Genomic DNA, 21,708 nt, shown 5'->3' on the forward strand with positions numbered 1-21,708 from the left:
GTTATAATGGGGCTAAGGGGGTGATAATGTGGCTAACAAGAAAAGGATAAAGGTAACAAAATATGAGCATAATCAAATTATTAAAAGATCAAGATACACAAATTTTTTTTTTTTATATATCAATTGGGAGAAGGAACTTTACAACTTTTCACCAATGCTAGCATATAATTTTGAAGCTTTTAGAGGGACTACATAAATAACATTGACTTGAATTATAATTGTCCCTTTCAATTCACCCCCAAACTCATTTCTTTGTGTACTTGGGTGGTGAATTACTTTGCATACCATAATTGAATTTGCTAGCTTTCTTTCCTTTTTTTTTTTTTTTAAATCAAAACTCCCAACTAATTATTATTATTTTTTAAGTGTATCCATCATTCAAAGAATTATTCTCATGGAGGGTAGGTAAGTGTTTGGGTTTATGGCTAGGCATTAGTGTGGGTTCCAAAGAAATAAGAGGGATAAATGTAGGCTCAAATTGGTTTCAAAGGAAATTTTGAAGTGAGGTTGGCTAAGGCTAAAATGTGGGTTTAAAATTCAAAGAATGCCTAGATCATTTCTTTTTCAAGTGCATGCTATAACTTCGCCTTGAAAGGTTTAGAAAGATTGTTCTAGGATTGGTGAGACATCAATTAGCTACTTCTCACCCTAGAGTTTTCTCTAAGCACTCAAAGTCAATGCAATTGATTGGGTGGCCCTTGGCTAAGAAGATATAAACTAAAGTAAGAATCTAATAACTTTGCACCTATCTAGAACTTTCTATCCATCAAACCCTTCTAAAAGTAAGCTCAATTGCTCTTCAAAGCAATTCTCAATCCTCTAAGGATAAGGTAAAAATTTATTTTTATGATATGCATGATCCTAAAATGAATGCATAAATCAAATTAAAACTAAGTGTAATCTATATGAAAACTATATGCAAATGTATGTATATGGGTATAGACATGTGTGTGGTATATGTAAAAGTGTATGGATTATCTATATATGGATGAATGAAATGCAATAAATGAATGAAAGAAAATTTTAAAGAAAATTTTGCAAAAATTTTGCCCTCACCCCCAAACTCAAATGAAACATTGTCCTCAATGTTTAAAATGAATGCAAAGATGGGCAAAATTGTGTGAACTAATCAATTAATGAAATATATACAATTGGGGATTAAATCAATATAGGCTCAAGTATTTCAAAATTAGCTCAAAGTGATATTGACAATGAAGCTTTAGAGAGAAAAAATGTGGAAAAGTATCCCAAATGTATGAATTTACACTGCTTAAGATGTTGCTTAACCTGTTGCGTAGGGTAAAGCGAAAGCATAAGCATTGGCAACATACCATAAGCATAAATGGTAAAAGGGTAAACTGTTACCTCCAAATGATGTGAAACAGATGCGGCTCAAAGAAAATTTGTGCAACTCATCAATGTCAGCGAAATTAGGATTGAAGAAAAAGATAGAGTGCAAAAATAATGTGCAAGAAAATGAAAAAGTGTAAAGAAATAAAATCTAACATTTAAATAAAAAAAAAATAAACCAAAAAGCATTCACAGAGTAACTATGTCCATAGCAGAAAATAAAATAGAGTAAACTAAAAGAAAGAAGTGCAGGTATAATCATAAAAACTAATTACCAAAGTATTACAACTATTACCAAAGTTTGAAAATTAAAATAAACAGATTACAAAATAAACCTAAAACAGAAATTAGAACTATTGCTACTGATCAAGCTCTGCTGTCAAGGCTTTGGTGCTGCGTCAGGATCTGCTTCAGGTTCTGCAGTAGGTTCATTGTGGTCCGAAGCTTCAGAAGCAGTTTCCAAATTTTCTGTGAGGTCTTTCATTTCTTGAAACATGGCTTGGCCCCAATGATATAAATTGTTGTAGGATTGGGCCAGTTTGTTGTAAAGCTCCAACATTTGAAGCTGATGTTGCTTCTGTTTCTTTTTAAGAGATAAAAATCTCTTTTTAAGTTTCTTTTCTAGCTTCTTCTTTTGGTTAACCTGCTGCTGACCCATGGTTTCAATTTTGATTTCTAAGCTCTTCAAGGTAGCAAAAATTTCTGTGGTGTCAGGTGAGGTAACAGATGGTTGGACAGTGAAACTTGCTATTCTGGATTCCAAGGATCTTAAGAGGGACAAAATGTCTGCTGAAAACTGTGGGGTAGTGGTTGGTTGTGGTTCTGCTGGTGCAAAGGTAGTGGGGTCTGTAGTACCAGTGGTATCAGGATGCTGCTGTAACAGAGTATAGGTATGGCCTATTTTCTCACAAACATCCATATGCAGCAACATTGTGCTGTCTATATATGATTCCCCAGAAACTGGCAGCAATTTATATAGACTAGCATCAAAGCTAAATGAGTTTGCTATAGCAGTTATATACCCCCCAAAAACTATACTACCTTTAGTATGCTTCGTGACAATTTGGTGCCAATGAGTAGCTATGAAATGGGCTGTGCTTACTTGTTTTCTCTCCTTCATGCACCACAAGAGAAACAAGTCACCAGCACCCACAATACTGTTACTGTGTCCCCTTCCTAAAACAGTGTAAGAAATGAACCTATGGAGGTATTTCAATACATGATCAACTATCCTAGAGGCTTTTGCAGTCCTCTGTCTATAATAACCCCCAAAAGGTGCAATATCCTTCCAGAATTGAACAGGGTCATAAACAGTTTCTTTGCCACTCAATATTTTTATACCCCGAATCCTGAAAACCAAAAATTGCATTCATAGCATCCATGTCTAACTCCCTATCAATTCCAGCACATCGAAAATATATCACATCTTTATGTTCAGGCACTGTTGGTTTGAAATTCAGCCTTAAGGAACTCAAAAATTCCAGGGTCAAATCCTTGTACACTGGTTCCCTAATTTTAGCAAAATCAGTCCAGCTAACAGCATCCAAATAGGCAAATACAGAGTCATAAATGCCTAATTCTTTCAAAATCTGCTCATCCATATACTTGTTTGCCAAAATAGGTTTAGAAACTAATTTCTCATAGGCATTTTTCGTATCCATATCCCTAAAAGCCCAAGGTAATGGAGAAATTACCTCCTCTATATTATCGGCAGATGACGCAGGTGCTGGAGAATGTAAGGGAGGCGAGAATGCGTGTTTGGACCATTTGGTCTTTGGAGTTTGCGAGAAGACACAGTCCTTTTCTTGGTAGTTCAGAGGACGGCTGAGGTGGAGAATTTAGGTCGAAAGGAAGAGAGGGTACTCGTTTCCGTTTTCCGACAGGGGTTTCCTTGGGTCTACCTGCAGCCCTTTTAGTTTTGCCTTTGGTTTTCGTTTGAGTAGGCGCAGGCTCAGGCACTGGTTCTGGGGAATGGGTGTCGAGAATTGGTGTTTCATTTTGCGGTTCGGTTTGCGGCGAGAGGGGAGTCGGCGGAATGAGAGGTGGTATTTGGCTTGGGGGTAGTGGTGGTGACTGAGGTGGTGGCGATTGAGGTAATGGCGGAGTTTGTGGTGGCAGTGACTGAGGGAGCGGCGGACTGGGGCTGGGGTTAGGGTTTGTGGGCAATGAGGATGGAATACCCATTTTTGATTTGACAGAATGTCGAAATCTACTGAGTTTGGATTTGTGGGAAGACCACATTTTAGTTCTTACCATTTTAATGAAAAGAAAGAAACCTTTCGGCTTCCTGTAAAGATTGCCGGAAAAAATGGCGTGGGAAAGGAGTCGACGAGGTTTATTGGGAGTGTGGGTGAGGCTTTTGGAAAATTGGCGGACATTTTGGGCTATTTTAAACTGTGGGGCAGACTTGTGGTAATATGGGCTATGCTTGGGGTTAAGCATAAGGTTCAGCAGAATTTGCTTAAGACTCTGCTTGACAAGCAATGTCATCAGCAAGTTTCGGCAGGTTTTGGGAAAAATTGTGGTTTTGCTTACCAAAAACAGTCCAAAAGCTATGGAATTCTATTATGACCCTCAGCAGTTACCAAATACACACAAACACCATAAAATTGAGGGATTTAAGTTAATCATCTCTTAGAACTCATCAAACACAATATATTTTCATTTAGCTCATGCAAGCATTTTTCAATTAAGGCACTAATTGTGATTACCTTTTTGCACACTTAATGAAATGGTCTTCTTTCTAAACTTATACCAAAAGCACATTTTCAGCAGCATTTGAGACAAGTTCCAATCAATCAAAAATTACAGAAAAGACATAGAAATTGACTTCTTAAGCAGCATGAACAGTAGCGTAAACAGTAACAAAAAATCTGCAGATTACAAAAACTAGCAGCAACTCAAACAAAAACATGCAAATTCCTATCAGACTATAAAAACTATATATACACTAAAAGGTAAAACTTAACAAACACTATTTTTGCACTTCAATAAAGCTCACATCAGTCCTAAATATCAAAATTGATCCTTATCTAAGTTGCATTTCACAGAATTTACACAAAACACAAAATCAAACATGTGCTATCAAGTAGATTGCAATATCAGCAATTTAGCACAGGTTTAAAGGTGTTACTGTTCACAGGTACTGGATAAATTGCAGAATTTTGCTTATACTTGCCCCCTTCAATTCTTTCTTTTTGCTACAAGTGTTAATTTGCCCAATCTTCATGAATGACCTACAAAAGATAAACAAATGTCACTTTTGAGTTTAATGAGGGTGAAAACTGAAAATGAAATGAAATGGAAAATTAACAAACTATAAAAGGATACGCTTGGGTTGCCTCCCAAGAAGCGCTTGTTTAAGGTCTTAAGCTTGACCTTCCACTCCAAATCACCTAAATATCCATGATTGGAGAACTAAGCCATGAAACCTCTACAACCTTTTGTGTGGGTTCTCCAACAATATAATGCTTTAATCTCTGCCCATTAATTTTAAAAGTCCCTGAGGTTTCATTACCTATCTCAATAGCTCCATAGGGGTATACCTTTATAACAGTGTAGGGCCCTGACCATCTTGACTTTAATTTTCCTGGAAATAACCTTAACCTAGAGTTGTATAGAAGAACAACATCCCCTTCCTGAAATTCTTTCCTCCTAATATGCTTATCATGCCATCTCTTAATTCTTTCCTTGTAAAGCTTGACATTTTCATAAGCATCCAATCTAAGTTCCTCAAGTTCATTGAGTTGCAGTATTCTTTTTTCTCCTGTAGTTTTTAAGTCAAAATTCAGTGTCCTTATAGCCCAATATGCTCTATGCTCCAACTCCAAAGGTAGATGACAAGCTTTCCCATAAACCAATCTAAATGGGGTGGTGCCAATAGGAGTTTTAAAAGTTGTTCTATAGGCCCAAAGAGCATCATCTAACTTTAGTGACCAATCTTTTCTTGAACTATTCACTGTTTTCTCAAGAATTCTTTTCAGCTCTCTATTGGAGATCTCCACTTGACCACTAGTTTGTGGATGGTAGGGTGTTGCAATCTTATGCTTCACTCCATATTTTTGTCATAATCTTTCAAATTGATGGTTGCAAAAATGAGAACCTCCATCACTTATAATGGCACGTGGAGTTCCAAATCTTGTAAAAATGAACTTTTTAAGGAATTTAATCACAACTCTAACATCATTAGTTGGAGATGGTATAGCTTCAACCCATTTCCTCACATAATCTACTCCAACTAAAATGTATTTGTGTCCCAAGGATGATGGAAAAGGTCCCATGAAATCAATGCCCCATACATCAAATAGTTCCACTTCCAATATATTTTGGAGGGGCATTTCATCTCTCTTTGAGATATTACCCATCCTTTGACACCTATCACATGCATTTACAAACTTCCTCACATCCTTAAACATGAGTGGCCAAAAGAAACCTGCTTGAAGAACTTTTTCTGCAGTCTTTGTCACACTCATATGACCCCCATAAAGTGAAGAATGGCAATCTTTAATAACATTCCCTATCTCCTCATCAGCTAAACATCTTCTAATCAGCCCATCTCCACATCTCTTGAACAAAAATGGCTCCTCCCAATCATAATCCTTCACATCAAAAAGAAATTTCTTCTTTTGCTGCCATGTTAGATCAGGTGGAAGGATTCCACACACTAGATAGTTCACAAAATCTGCATACCAAGGGACTTGTGCATTCATGATTACTAACAGTTGCTCATCAGGAAAATAATCATCTATTGGGGGCTCTTTTCCCAAATTATCTCCTTGTTCTTGCCTCAATCTAGATAGATGATCTGCTACCACATTTTCTACTCCTTTCTTATCTTTAATTTCCAAGTCAAACTCTTGAAGGAGTAGCACCCAACTTATCAATCTAGGTTTAGCCTCTTTTTTCTGAAGGAGATACTTGATAGCTGCATGATCCGTGTACACTATTACCTTTGACCCCACAAGATAGGACCTGAATTTGTCCACTGCAAATACTACTGCCAAGAACTCTTTCTCTGTAGTAGAGTAATTTATTTGAGCATCATCCAAGGTCCTACTTGCATAGTATATTGCATACACCTTCTTATCTCTCCTTTGTCCCAAAACAGCCCCAATGGCATAATCACTAGCATCGCACATTAACTCAAAAGGTAATGACCAATCGGGTGGCTGCATAATAGGAGCAGATATCAAAGCTTCCTTTATCCTGCAAAAAGCATTCATACAATTAGTATCAAAATTAAATTCCACATCTTTACTTAATAAATTGGTAAGAGGTTTAGAAATCTTAGAGAAATCCTTGATGAATCTCCTGTAAAATCCAGCATGCCCCAAGAAACTCCTCACTCCCTTCACAGATGTTGGGGGTGGCATTTTCTCAATAATTTCTACCTTTGATTTATCCACCTCAATACCCCTATTTGACACAAGATGTCCCAAAACAATTCCTTCTTGTACCATAAAATGGCACTTTTCCCAATTCAAAACTAAATTGAACTCTTCACATCTCTGCAAAACCTTAGACAAGTTAGATAAGCATTCATCAAAAGATTTACCATACACAGAAAAATCATCCATGAACACTTCCATAATACCCTCAATCATGTCAGAAAATATGGACATCATACATCTTTGAAATGTAGCAGGGGCATTACATAGTCCAAATGGCATCCTTCGATATGCAAAGGTACCATAAGGACATGTGAAGGTAGTTTTATTACGATCATGCAGGTGAATAGGGATCTGAAAGAACCCTGAATAGCCATCCAAATAGCAAAAATAAGAATGATGAGCTAGTCTCTCAAGCATTTGATCTATAAATGGTAATGGAAAATGGTCCTTTCTGGTTGCATTATTCAATTTCCTATAGTCTATACACATTCTCCATCCGATTCTGATCCTTGTAGGTATTAGTTCATCATTTTCATTTTTCACTCTTGTGATGCCCCCTTTCTTAGGTACAACATGAATGGACTTACCCAATTCTTTGTCGAAGCAGGGTAAATAATACCTGCATCAAGCAATTTCAAGATCTCCTTTTTCACAACCTCTTTCATATTTGGATTCAATCTCCTTTGTGATTCTCGAGAGTTTTTATGGTCATTTTCCAACAAAATTCTATGCATGCACACAGAAGGATGTATTCCTTTAATATCATCAATGGTATAACCAATTATTCTTCTATGCTTCCTAAGAACTCTCAATAATTTTTCAACTTCACAATCAGTCAATTTAGCACTAACAATCACAGGATATGTAGAATTTTGACCTAGAAAAGCATACCTGAGATTTGTTGGAAGAGGTTTCAACTCTACCTTAGGTGCTTCACTTTTCTCAAGCTTTGATGATGAAGTTGTTTCTTGCTTCAAGTTCCCAATCTTTTCAATATCAGCCATAGGCAATGGTGGATTTCCTTCCAAAATTGTAGCATATTCTGCAGCTTCTTCAATCTCATCCCCTTTTTTGATGTTATGAACCAAACAAGCTTCTAAGGGATCTTTAGGATGTTGCTTTTTAAGCACTTCTCTAACCTCTTCATCTATCACATCAACTCTCAAGCATCAGTTTGAATCATTTTTCTTTTTCATTGCTTGAAACAAATTAAATTCAACTTTCTCTTCCCCAACTTCTAATGTAAGCCTCCCATTTTTTACATCAATCACAGCTCCAGCAGTAGCAAGGAAAGGTCTACCAAGAATAATAGGAACGTGTACATCCTCCTCCATTTCCAATACCACAAAATCCACTGGTATGAAAAATTTTCCAACTTTCAGAGGAACATTCTCAATCACCCCAATTGGAAATTTAATAGACCTATCTGCTAACTGTAGTGATATGGTAGTAGGCTTCATTTCTCCAATCTCAATTTCTCATAGATAGACAATGGCATCAGACTAACACTGGCTCCAAGATCACATAAAGCCTTATCTATACTGATATCCCCAATGTGACATGGTATGGAGAAACTTCCAGGATCTTTCAGTTTGGGTGGAAGCTTATTTTGCAAAATAGCACTGCTTTCTTCCGTGAGAGCTACAGTCTCAAATTCCTCCAATTTCTTCTTGTTAGATAAAATTTCCTTCAAAAATTTAGCATATGAAGGCATTTGTGCTAAAGCATCAGTGAAAGGAATAGTCACATGCAAAGACTTCAATACCTCCAAGAACTTCCCAAATTGTTTATCCAATTTCGCTTTCTGAAACCTTTGTGGGAATGGTAAAGGTGGCATGTAGGCTTTAGGTGCAACATATTTAGGTTCTTCTTCTTTGCTTTCCCTCTCCTTACTTCCTTTTTCTTCCACTGGATTTTCTTTCTCAACTTTAATTCTAACTTCAGTTTGTTCATCTCCTTTTCTGTTTTTCTTTTTTTCAATTTTCTCTTCGATCTTTTTATCTCCATTTTCCAATATTTTTCCACTTCTCAATGTAATAGCCTTGCAATGCTCCCTTGAATTTTCTGGCTGGCTAGGGAGCTTCCCAAATGCCTTGTTACTTGAAGAGCTAGCTTGTTGAGCTATTTGATTCTCTAACATCTTGTTGTGTGTTGCCATTTGATCTACTTTAGATGCTAATTGAGAAATCATTTCTTGTTGACTTTGGTGGCTCACAAGTAGAGTTTTAATCATAGATTCCAATCTAGCTGTCTTGTCTAGTTGTGCTTGTTGTGGTAGAGGTGGAGCAGGTGCATTTTGAGGTTTAGAAATTCCAGGAGGAGGGCCTCTATTCTGCTGAAAATTCTGATTTTGCTGATACCCAGAAGGTTGCTGAAAATTCTGATTTTGCCCTTGTCTACCTCCCCAAGAGAAATTTGGGTGGTTTCTCCATGCTGGATCATAAGTTGCAGAAAATGAGTTACCACCTAGTCTTTGATTGTAGTTCCCCACATAATTCACTTGCTCACTTGAAAAATCTTGATTATGTGCAGAAAAATCTGCTGCACAATTGACATTTGCAGCTCCAACTTCTACTGAATTACTAGAACCTCCGGCTGAAGAATCTACTTTCATGCTTAGCTTGTCCATCTTCTTTGTCAAAGCATCAAACTTAGCATTAATCATATTCATGGAATCAAGCTCAAACATACCAGCTGGTTTCTTGATCTCATTCCTCTCACAACTCCATTGGTAGTTGTTATAAGCAATTTTATCAAGAGCAGAAAAAGCTTCATCTTCAGATTTCTCCATAAGGTCACCTCCAGAAGATGCATCAATTGTACTTCTAATAGCTGGTGAAACTCCATTGTAAAAGTGTTGAACAAGCATCCACTTAGGAATCCCATGATGTGGACATCTCCTTTGCAAATCCTTGTACCTCTCCCATGCTTCATACAAGCTCTCATCATCTCTAGGTTTAAAAGAAGTTAGCTCATTTCTCAGCTTAGCTGTCTTGCTTGGTGGAAAATATTGAGCTAAAAATGCTTGAGAAAGTTCATCCCATGTTGTGATAGAACCCGGTGGCAAAGAATGTAACCACTCTCTAGCTCGGTCCTTGGAGAAAAGGAAATAATCTGAGTCGAATTGCATCATCAGAAACTCCATTTATCTTCAACATATCGCTGATCTCAAGAAAGTGTGCTAGATGCACATGTGGACTTTCACTTGGATTTCCTCCAAATTGTGATTGTTGCACCATCTGACAGTGCGAGCTTGATTCAAAATTATTAGCTTCTACCCTTGGTCTTGTGATACTTGGCATGAAATCTCCAATGTTAGGATAGGCATGATCTTTCACAGAGCGATTGTTATTGTTGTTGTTGGCCATTTCTTCTTGTAATTGCTCTTGCTCTTGTGCTCTTTCTTGTTGTTGTTGAGCTTTAATTTCAGCTTTTCTCCTCTTAGATTCTGCTCTTAAAGCTTTTGCTATCTTTTCTATTTCTGGGTCAAAGAATAAATTGATTTCTTCACTTTTTGTCCTTCTCATAAAATAAAGCACCTGAAAAACAAAAATAAACAAATTCTCAAAGTAAAATGGTAAAAAGAAATGAAATAAAATGCCCAAATTAACCAAACAAACAATTGTTCAATATCAAACAAAAATCAAATCCCCGGCAACGGCGCCAAAAACTTGATGTGGCAAAATCCGCGAGTATACGGGTCGTCTCAAGTAATAAAGTGATGAATCAAGTATCGTTCCCAAGAGGATTTGCTGTTTAATTACTAAACTATGAATGAAGCGATTATTTGGGCTAATGATTAATGAATAAATGGTAAATGTAAATGAGCAAGGTAAATTGATTAATCTAATTGAAATGGGTAAAGAGCAAACAAATAAATTCTAATTCTAGTTTGCAATTAAACTAAAATTAACAATGGGTAATTTAAACGAAAGTCTAATTATGGTAAAAGTGATTCCAGAGTTGGGGGTTTATGCATAAATTAATTGGGATTTGTCTTGGGCACTCCAATTTTTTAGGGAAAAATAGAGTTTGAAGGAAATTGATTCTAAATCCCTTTGATATCTTTTTCAAGCAAATCAAAGTGTATTCTAAAATAACCAAACCTACTTTCGTATGTATTTGATTACTTTAAAACCCATTAAGTTTTGTAACCAATAATTAATTCCTCTTAAAGTCCTAGTTTATTTCTAAATCTAGGTGATTTTAAGTTCCAATCCATGTTTACCCATCAATGACTTTCACCTTTCGGTCCTTCAATCAAAGATTAACACAATACCCAATGGGTACCAACATTAGGCAAGTAAATCAAGCACACAAAGAAGGAATCAAAACTCATATTCATATAAAATAAGGAAATACCCAGTCCAAATTCACAAATTAATCTAAGACATATTTCCCAACTCTGAAATCTAAAGAAATTACTCACTCTTGATGGTATTTACAAGAAATATTGATGGAAAAGTAAAGGAAAACATGATAAGAGGACTGAAATAGAAAAACACAAGTGGAAGAACCAAAGTCCCTGCTTTCTGGAGCTCCAAAACTGGTGCAGTAGCTCCTCCCCAAAAGAAAATGGCGTCTCCTCCCTTTTTCTCTATTCTATTTTTCTTTCCTTTTTTTTTCTTTCTCTTCCCTTCCTCTTGTGGCAAAAATAAGGAAATGATAAATTTATATGGTCCCTAAAAGTTGCCCTAAAAGTAAATAAAAGACAAGGAGTAGATAGGAAATGAGGTGTAAAATTATCCAAGTCAGCAGCACTATTCACGTTACGGGCATTACGCAGGGTTGACAACCCTAAGCAGCTTCTTAGCAAATTTTAGCCTCTGGTCGCACTGTCTACTTAAGGTTAAGTAGACCTTCAGCAAATCTCGGCAGACTTAGAGTAGAATGGACTTTTCTGCTCATGCTTGACTTGTGCTGCACCTTAAGTACTGTCGCTTTACCCTAAGCATGACCTTAAGCAAAGTCTCAGGAAAATTTCGGCTAGTTTGCTCTTTCAAGGCTTGATTTCTTCAACTTTCCTCCATGCTTAAAGAACTTCAAATCTCTTCCAATTATTTCCTATTACACTCATTGATCTTCGATTTTGCCACAAAATCCTATCAAAACAACAAAAATTATGAAAATCAAATATAAAGTATCTAAAATTAACAAATAAGATAAAATAAAGCTAAAAACATAAAATATACTAAAATATGAGTGCAAAACTACCCTAAAATGCCTATATGAATTGAGTATAACATTAGCCAATACACATAATTATAAGGAATGAGTAAAAGAAACCAAAAAAAAAAAAACTTACACAGAATAGGTGAATTAGTTAAAGTGTAAGTCAGTAAATAAAAAAATTGCCCTTGTTTGATTCTCCTCGAAAATCATTTGACATGCAAGATGCAATACCGTGTGGCCTTCTGATATATGCATTTTGCATAGTCACTTTTAACTAATTTTATTTGTTAGTTATTTAGATAATTTTTCATGATTATCAATTTTTGAGTTAATTTGTAATTTACTTTGTTTTGTAGGTAAAATAGTATTTTTGAGGGATTAAAAAGTAACTGTGCCAGTGAGGAGTGATTTCATAGCAAAAAATGTCAAAATAAAGCTTGAAGGTTAAAGAATGCAAAATTTTCAAAGTCTGCATAACCTGCTGCACAAGTCGTGCAGTTTTTGCACAGGAAGAAGAAGCAATTTTTAAACCTGCCGAAACCTGCATGACTTGCTACACAACTTATGCAGATTCACTCCTCGCTTATGCAGCATCACGAAGACCTGCATGACTTGCTGCATAACTTATGCAGTCTCATGCCTTGCTTGTGCAGCTTCATGGAAGGCAACAGTCAAAGTGGCCGAAACCTGCATAACTTACTACATAACTTATGCAGTCTCATATCTCACTTATGCAACATCATGGAAGGAGCACCCAAACCTGCCGAAACTTGCACAACTAGTATGCACTTTCACGCAGGACTCCAAAGCATGAAAAATCTGCACAACCAGCCTGCATAACTTGTGCAGAATCACGTGAAGCACCTGAAACCACCAAATTTGCTTATAATCTGCATAGGAAGCTTGCACAACTTGTGCAATTCTTCATAATGAGCTAGTAGAAGAATTTTTACTCGTGAATCCCTTCCTCAAACACACCATTTTAGGGTTATTTGTCAGAAAAATATAAATAGTGTCCTTATCTCATTTTGGAAAGGTGAGAAAAAGAAGAAAGTGGAGAGAGGCAGAGAAAACGTCAGAAAACAGAGCAAGGGGGCATCACTTCCCATTTTTGGATCAGATTTGGATTCTTCTTCTTTTCTTCATCATTTTCTACCTTTCTTGTATTGGGTTTCTTAGTTCTTAGTGTATTTTCAAGTTCTATTTCCATATTTACTCAGAATCTCTTATAATAATTATGGATAGTGAGTAGTTTTTCATAGATTCTGGAGTTGGGATGTAATAGTTAAGATATTTTGTAGATTTTGATTGGGTAATCCATATTTTGTGGTTTTTATAAGGCTTTATCCATTTCTTATGTGCCTAATTATATGCTTAGTATAGGATCCCATTAAGTATTGTTCTTAATCCATGATTGAAATACCAAAAAGAGAAAACCCTGTGATAGATAATCAAGAAATTGGACTTAATTAATTTAGATATAGAAATAGATTAAGGATTCAGAGGATTTATAGATTAATTAAGGAATCTAATGGGTCTTGATTAATTTTAAATCCACAAAAGTAGGATTAAGTTAATTAAGGCACTCTTTGTCTCACTCGAAAGGGTATTCAAATGATTTAAGAATTAATCTCCTTAAAACCCATAATTTCCATAAGATTGAATAACCAATTTAAAAATCTCAAAATAGTTTGAATATGAATCTCCAAACTCTAGAATCGCCCTTTTTAATATTATTAATTGTTAATTGAATTTAATTGCTTGCCATATTTCAATTTGGTCATTTTATTTGCTGCTGCTTGAGTTGAATCATTTATATTGATAATTAGATTGTTAATTTTGCATAAATAGATTTTACACCCTTAATTCTATCAATCATTCACTTGATTTACAAAATTAGCTTAAATTAGTCAATTTTTATATCAAAAATTCAATCATTAACATAACTCTTCGAGGAAACGATATCTTTTCTATACTACTTGTATGACCCGTGCACTTGCGGTTAGGCCACATCAAGTTTTTGGCACTGTTGTCGGGGAGTTGTTTGTTTAAGATTAAATTCTTGATCATTTTAGTTGTTTCTAGTTAAACTTTTCTATTATCTTCTCATTTTGAGTTTATTTGTTCTTTTTAGGTACTCTTGATCTTTTATGAGAAGAGCTAGAAGCACAAGTGATACATCCTTATTGTTTAATCCTGAAATTGATAAGTTTTATAGAGCCAATAAGAAAGAAACCAGAAAAAGGAAAGAAGTATTGAGAGCAGCTAAAATTGAAGCAGAAGTTGCTGATGAGAGAGTTAGAATTGCTTGTGGCAATGGTGGAAACAATCAAAACAATGAAAATGAAGCTCATGGTGAAGAAGTTGTAAATGCTAATGTGCCTAGGGGAAGTATGATGGATCATGTATTCCCTCGTTTTGATGATTTGAGAGAGAGTATAGCAAGACCAAGAATTGATGCAAATAGCTATAAGATGGATTTTGGGGTACTTCAAATGATTCAAAATTCCCAATTTGGGGGACATCCTTTAGAAAATCCACACACACATCTTAAGAAGTTTTCTATGATTTGTGATATGCAAAAACAACCTGGAGTATCTGATGATGCAACAAGATTGAAGCTATTCCCATTCTCTTTGAAGGATAGAGCATTAGATTGGCTTGATTCTCTATCTCACAATTCTATTACAAATTGGGAGCAACTCACTGATGCATTTCTTATACAATATTTCCACTTGGAAAAACTCAAGAATTGAGGAATCAAATGACATCTTTCAGACCAAGAGAAGATGAAACTCTCTATGAATCATGGATGAGATGGAAAGAGTTAGAGAGACAATGTCCACATCATGCCATTCCAAAATGGATGATAAACTAGAATTTTTACACCAATGTTACTCCTGCAATTAGAGGGATTATTGATGCTCAAATAGGAGGAGAATTTATTGTGAAGCAAGAAGATGAAGCTTATGAGCTGTTGGAGAAAATTGTAAAGAATACTCATCTTTGGAGTAGTCCAAGAGGACCAGCTCCAACTCAAAAGAGGCAAGCTGCTGGAATGTATAACCTTGATCCATTCAACATGATTAATGCAAAGTTTATGCACTTTTAAATGTTTTGGCAAAGAAGATGGAAGATTTAAGTATGTTGGTCAGTTCATCATCATCATCTAGAAGTTCACAACAGATTGCCTATATAGAAGGAACAATGAGCTATGGAGCAGAATATGGAGAGTAGGCTGCATATGTTGGTGATTATGGAAACAAACAGATAGGAAATCCTTACTCTCAAACATATAATCTAGCTTGGAGGAATCATCCTAACTTTTCATGGGGAAATCAGCAAAACCAAGTCCCAAATCAGAATTTTCAACCACAACAGCAACAAGGAATTCCATATCAGCAAAATAGGCAACCATTGCCTAATTTTTAGCAGAGAAACATGAATCCTCCACCAAAACAGTAAGAGCAAGGTTCTACCACAGAATCTTTATTACAACAGATTCTTACCAACCAAACTAAGCATGATGAAGAGATGAAAGAAATGAAAGCAAGGCTAGAACAGATGCTAACTCTTAACAGAATGCTGGAAAACCAGATTGCACAATAAGCGTCTTCCTTAGGTATCAAGTTTTTTGGAAAACTTCCAAGTCAGCCGGAAAACCCAAGAAAGTAGTGTCAAGCTATCACATTAAGGAGTGGGAAGGTAGTAAACAATGAAAAGTGTGAAAAAAGTGAGAAAAGAGAAAATGAGAAAGAAGTTGATAAGGGTGAAAAACTAGAAAATGAAAAAGAAGAGAGTTCAAGAAAAAGTAAAGAGGAGGTTGAGGAGAAAGAAGAGAAATATATACCTCCAGAGCCTTACAAGCCACAATTTCCTTTTCCACAAAGATTTCAGAAAGCCAAACTTGATAAGCAATTTGGGAAGTTCCTTGAAGTTTTGAAAAAACTATACATAAATGTGCCTTTCATTGATGCTCTTTCACAAATGCCCTCTTATGTAAAATTTTTGAAAGAAACACTTTCAAACAAGAGGAGACTTGAAGATCATGAGACTGCAGCCCTGATAGAAGAGTGTAGTGCCATACTCCAAAGGAAACTTCTTCCCAAGCTCAAAGACCCCGAAAGTTTTTCAATTCCATGCCATATTGGAGAATCATATTCTACAAAAGCTTTATGTGATTTAGGGGCTAGTGTTAGCCTTATGCCCCTTTTCCATCTATGAAAAGCTCAATATGGGAGATCTTAAACCAACCCACATTTCTCTTCAGTTAGCTGACAGACCAATTAAGTATCCAAAAGGGATTTTAGAGAATGTGCCTCTGAAGGTTGGAAAGTTCTATATACCTATTGACTTTGTCATTTTGGACATGGAAGAGGATTCTAATATCCTAATTCTTTTGGGAAGGCCTTTTTTAGCTACAGCAGGAGCACTAATTGCTGTTGTGTCACACCTTACCCTTTCGTAAGGCATAACATGATCCCGTAGTATACTCAATGAATCCCCGAACTTCGCCTACCGATAATTCATTAAATACACTACAAGGGATTTTAACCCATTTCAATTCATAAAATAATGTTAAAGCATTAGTTAAAAACCTTTAATTGGAGTTTAAATACGAAGTAAGAAATTTGGTAAATTTTGTTTTTCGCAAATTTTATAAAAATTTCGGCAGAGTGCCGTCTAAAATTGAAAAAAATAGTTCTTCAAACACCTATAAAAATACTTCCAATACATATAGTTTTCAAATCCCAACCGCCAATATTTCTCAATTCAACCAAATCTCAATTCAAAATACACAACTCAAAACATTCTCAAAACAGTTCAATAAACTCATCAATATTGTATTTAACTTAATTTACAGAAACAGGTCTCAATTTGCAATAAGAAAAATAAAAATAATATTATTACAAATTTTTACTATACAATTGCTCAACTAATACAAATGATACATATGAATAAATATTACATTAAACTAATTTATAAGGGTATAAATAAATACCCGTACAAAACTTCAATGGAGCTCCCCTGTCAACTTAGCAGCTCACTCTACTGCTTTTTTTTGTTTCCCTGATCTGTGACAGCAAGTAAAGCTATAGTTGAGTAATTTATACTCTGTGGTGCACAATAACAATTTAAAGTTGCTAAAAATAAAACATACAAAAATAAACATATTTTTAACCCATTGCACAATCATAATACATGAAATTGATAAACACATTTTTTAATTCCATTCACAAAACATTTCATGAAATTGAAGTCCACTTTTATAATACCATTTCGCCAAAATAATTTGCAAATCACAGTGTTGCCAATCCATACACAACTTAGGCCATGACACAAAATTTTCGATCAATGCCGTGTTGTACACCACGACAAAGCAATCTCAACCTCACTAATCGAAATGAATGAGGGAGGTGGCTAGCTAGCTATATAAGTACTCATCCGATCTTAACCTCAACTGGCAAGCCAGAGAGAGAGGAAAAATAATTGATCTCAACCTCATAAATGGAGGAGAAATATAATGGTACTGTCATGCTAAGTGTGAATCCGAAACCAATTTAAATCAGATTATTTAAATATTTCATGCAAAACACAAATCAATTGTCATTTCAAATTTCCATACACAAAGGGGCAACACCACATTTATCAAATCTCATAAATAATACAAATAGTTACAATGCATATCTAAACCAATTTTAATTTGAAAATAATAAAGCAAAATTTATTGTGCACAAACCTGGAATGAGTCGCCTCTAGGCCTTGACTCACTTTTCCTTATCTTCCTTCTCAGTCTCTTTTTCAACTGAAACACACAATTTACAATGTTTCAGTATCAGGTTTCATAATTAATCCAACAGTTAGTTTCATGCATACTTCAATGTACACCTAAACTTGCTTAAAATGGAAATTCTTTGAATTTGGTAATTTGGGGTTACTATTCATTGCACTACTTAAGTCAAAATGTTGACTTTTTCATTCTTAATAGGTATGTGAATTCCAATTACACCCACATACTACATTTTGAGTGTCAAATTTGTTGGCATTGGTTGTTATTTCAATTTTTAAGCCTCCTAAGAGAAATTGTAAATTTTTAGTTTTGGATTATTGTTTTCTACTGTTCTATTGGTCTGGTTACAGTGGGAATTTGGCCAACTTTCCTTCATCAAAATTATTCCTTATTGTCTTAGCTTTAATTGCCTTTTTGAATCACTCCATTTGGAGTTTTGTACCTCAAGTTATGTTAACTTCAAGGTGGCTGGCCATATTGGTTTTAACCCAGAATTCTGGGTACCAATTCTCTTTTGGCAGTTTTGGTGTGCCGATTGCAGCTGACTTTTCGGATAGGTTATGGTCAGAATTTGAGTTTATGTTCTTCATAAAAGTTGTAGTGCTATGTCTCAGCTTTCCATCAGTATAAAATCCAGGTCATTTGGATCTTCCTACACTAAGTTACGGCCAAAGGAACAAATACTATTCATTTGGTCATTTCTGTACAGTGGCAGTGTACATAATCCGGGTTTGACCTAATTTTTCACTAACTTAAAGTCATTTTCAGGGCAGGGTTTCTACACAAAAATTGTGGCATTGTGTGTCTAATTTCATCTCCAGTTAGCCTCACACCAATTGGAGCAGTAGAATTTCAGTTTTCATCCACTAAGTGGACCAAGGTCTGGCTGTCCAGAATTGGACCCCTACCAATCCGAATTCAATTTCACTTCTCACCATTCCAGCACACTCTATGTCACGACCCAACCTATGGGCCGGACCGGCACTAGGACCTGGGCCAGCCTAAAGCCCCGGAGGCCCGTAGTAAGCCTAACTATTCATTAACCCAACTCTAAGGTCCATTTGGGCCCAATTTCAAGAAATCAACCGGACAGAGTCCGGTCATAAAATGGACCTTTCAATGGGGAGTTTTTGACTCACCCGACCTGTAAACACAATATATATCAATTGGGGAGCTCAGCTCACCCTCCACATACACAAATCATCATAAAAATAAATGGGAGCTCAGCTCCCTCATCCAGTCCATCAATTATGCATACCATAATAAGTTTACAGGTCCAAAGTAAAAATTTATAATACAGACCCAATTCAATAAATACTTCTAACACATGCGAAAATTCTAGGAGTTAATAAAATTACACAAATATTAATAGACAACCTGCGAAGGAGAAAAGCAGGTTAACCACAATAAAATCCTCCTGTAGCCTGAAAAAATATTGAACAGGAGTGAGCGTTCGACTCAGAGAGTAAAATATCAATTTTAACCATAATCTCTATAACTATCTAAAACTAATGCACCCTGTAGAGTGAAATGCAACATCAACAACATTTTCACATCATAACATCAAAAAGGTAATTTGGAGCACTCACACACCCAGTAATATCAATAATAATATATGGGAGCTGATCCCCTGTATAGCTCTCTTAAATCCAACCTGGTGCCAACGAAGAACTCAAACCGGACTTTCGCTTAATAAACCAAATCGGGGTCCCAGCGAAGAACTCAAGCCGTGATTACCCCCGAAGGATCGGGTCCCAACGAAGAACTCAAGCCGTGACTACCCGTCCTATCCATAGTCCACACCACATCACACGCACGCCAACGCACGCACGCTGCTCCTAATTACCACAACAACATCCATGGCACTTTAACAGTTATGAATGCAACATAAATCGTGCCTAGAGTTTAACTACATAAATATATGCATATAAGTGATGCATGGGCATGCTTGAACATATAATAATATCGAAATTACAATTAAAATTAATATTTTACTCACAGACTTGACAACGGTCACTGTGGCGGCTGGGCGGAGGAAGAAGGCTGTCCCGGCTCACCTGACAATTACATTATAATTATTTAACACAATTGACTCAATCCAAATCACGAAAAGACCAAATACATCCTAAGTCGTGCCAAAAATCCGGCAGAGTCTCCCCTATACCTAGGACCTACCCAACCTGCAAAAGGGCTCAAAACACACTTCTATATTCACAACCCATATATCCACAACTCGATCACATCACATAGCCCCTCCTGGGCCCATCAAATCAGTCATCCATCACAATATGTAAAATTTCAATTTAGTCCTTATAATTGATCATAATTTTCTGAGCTACCACGAATATTTTATGGATTTTTAATCCTATTTAAACACTAGAAAATTATGAAAAAGTAAGGTTCGGGTTTACCTTTACCGATTCCGACTTCGGGAACGCGCTCAGGATGTCTGACAATGGTGGGGTAGCCAAAACCTCGATCCAATTCGGAGACTTTTCCAGAACAGTGCATGCAGCGGAAATTCACGCACCGGACAATCACAAATTTCCACGAATTGAAGATACCTACACGAAGCCCATAACACGGGGGTTAGTACATAAATTTTTCAGAATTTTCTAAGCTCATTAAATGCTCGGAAAAACACTGCGAAGTTTCGTGGGACCCACCGAAAAACGGTGTCGGAAAAATTCAAAATTTATGTCGCCGCGAAGCTCTCGACGAGTGGAGCGCTCTGGTACTCTCGGTTTTCTCGTGGGGTTCACGGTTTGCGAGAAATCTAGCCCAAAAGTCGAAATGGGCTAAAAACTTCCAGGGCAAAAATCGGACAAACTGCTCGATGGATTTCGGTGTTCTTGGTGTCTATGGAAAGCTCTCGACGAGTAGATGAGTTTAGACACAAGACCCGGTCCTATTGGTGGCCGGATAGGCCGGATTTCGGCTGGGAAGACCAACAGTAGGGCGCTGCCGCTCAATCATGGAGCCGTTTCCGTTCGCGTGCGGCCGGTGGTGGAGGGGGTGAGAGGCGAGCTGAGGTGGCAGGGGAGGTGGCGGCGCGGCAAGGGGAGGAGGGAGGAGAGAGAAAAAGAGAGAGAAAGGGAAGAGGAGGAACGCGCGCGGGAGAGGAAGAAAAAGGAAGAAGAAGGCCGGTCCGATTCGACCGGTCCGATCCGGTCTGGTTCGATTCGGCCGGTTCGATTCAGAATACAAAATTTTGAATTTTTACTCTCCCTCGGGACAGAAAACGAGGTCCAAAAATTTCGAAAAATTTTCAGAAAACTCAGAAAAATTCGTAGACTCCAAATATATTTTTAGTTTTGCCACGTGGTCTTTAAATTAATTTTTAAAAATCATCAAAGTTTATATTTTCGGAAAATCGAACCCGATTTTTAAAATTCGAAAAATCTCAAATAATTTCCTAAAATTTAAATAAAATTAAAATACCAATAATGCTCATAAAATAATAAAATTTAAAATTTTGGGGTGTTACATTCTTCCCCCCTTACAGAAAATTCGTTCTCGAATTTTTTCACAAGGCAGAATAAAGCACATGATTATACATTGAATAGATAAGGGTACTTGCTACGCATGTCCCGTTCTGACTCCCAGGTGCATTCTTCCACTGACTGACTCCTCCATAAAACCTTAACCATAGGGATCTGTTTTGATCTCAGCTGTCTCACTTGGTAGTCCACTATGGCTACAGGTTGCTCCTCAAACGTCAAGTTCTCTTTTAGCTCTATTACATCCGACTGTAGTACATGAGAAGGATCGGGAATGTATTTCCGGAGCATGGAGATGTGAAACACGGGATGAACGTGAGAAAGGTTGGGTGGTAGTTCCAACCGGTAGGCAACTGCTCCAACTCTATCAGTAACCTCAAAAGGTCCAATATACCGAGGTGCCAACTTGCCTTTCTTTCCAAATCTCATGACTCCCTTCATTGGAGAAACCTTCAGGAATACATAGTCGCCTACTGCAAACTCCACATCCCTCCGTCTGGGGTCT

The 21,708-nt window shown here is 36.6% G+C and overlaps 1 protein-coding gene and 2 non-coding genes across 3 annotated transcripts; 1 reads left to right on the forward strand and 2 right to left on the reverse strand.

Annotated features, from left to right (window-relative positions):
* Positions 1 to 3,054: 3,054 nt before the first annotated feature.
* LOC131182846 (classical arabinogalactan protein 9-like) lies at positions 3,055 to 3,534 on the reverse strand. The gene has a single exon (XM_058152187.1). It carries the CDS (start codon positions 3,532 to 3,534, stop codon positions 3,055 to 3,057), a length of 480 nt encoding a protein of 159 aa, XP_058008170.1.
* Positions 3,535 to 9,619: 6,085 nt separating this feature from the next.
* Positions 9,620 to 9,726, forward strand: LOC131183735 (small nucleolar RNA R71). Its single transcript, XR_009151760.1, has one exon. It is a non-coding gene; the product is annotated as a small nucleolar RNA R71 (small nucleolar RNA).
* Positions 9,727 to 14,661: 4,935 nt separating this feature from the next.
* LOC131183570 (small nucleolar RNA R71) lies at positions 14,662 to 14,768 on the reverse strand. Its single transcript, XR_009151616.1, has one exon. It is a non-coding gene; the product is annotated as a small nucleolar RNA R71 (small nucleolar RNA).
* Positions 14,769 to 21,708: the final 6,940 nt, after the last annotated feature.

The sequence above is a fragment of the Hevea brasiliensis genome, chromosome 9, assembly GCF_030052815.1.
Source record: "Hevea brasiliensis isolate MT/VB/25A 57/8 chromosome 9, ASM3005281v1, whole genome shotgun sequence".
Lineage (NCBI taxonomy): Eukaryota > Viridiplantae > Streptophyta > Magnoliopsida > Malpighiales > Euphorbiaceae > Hevea > Hevea brasiliensis.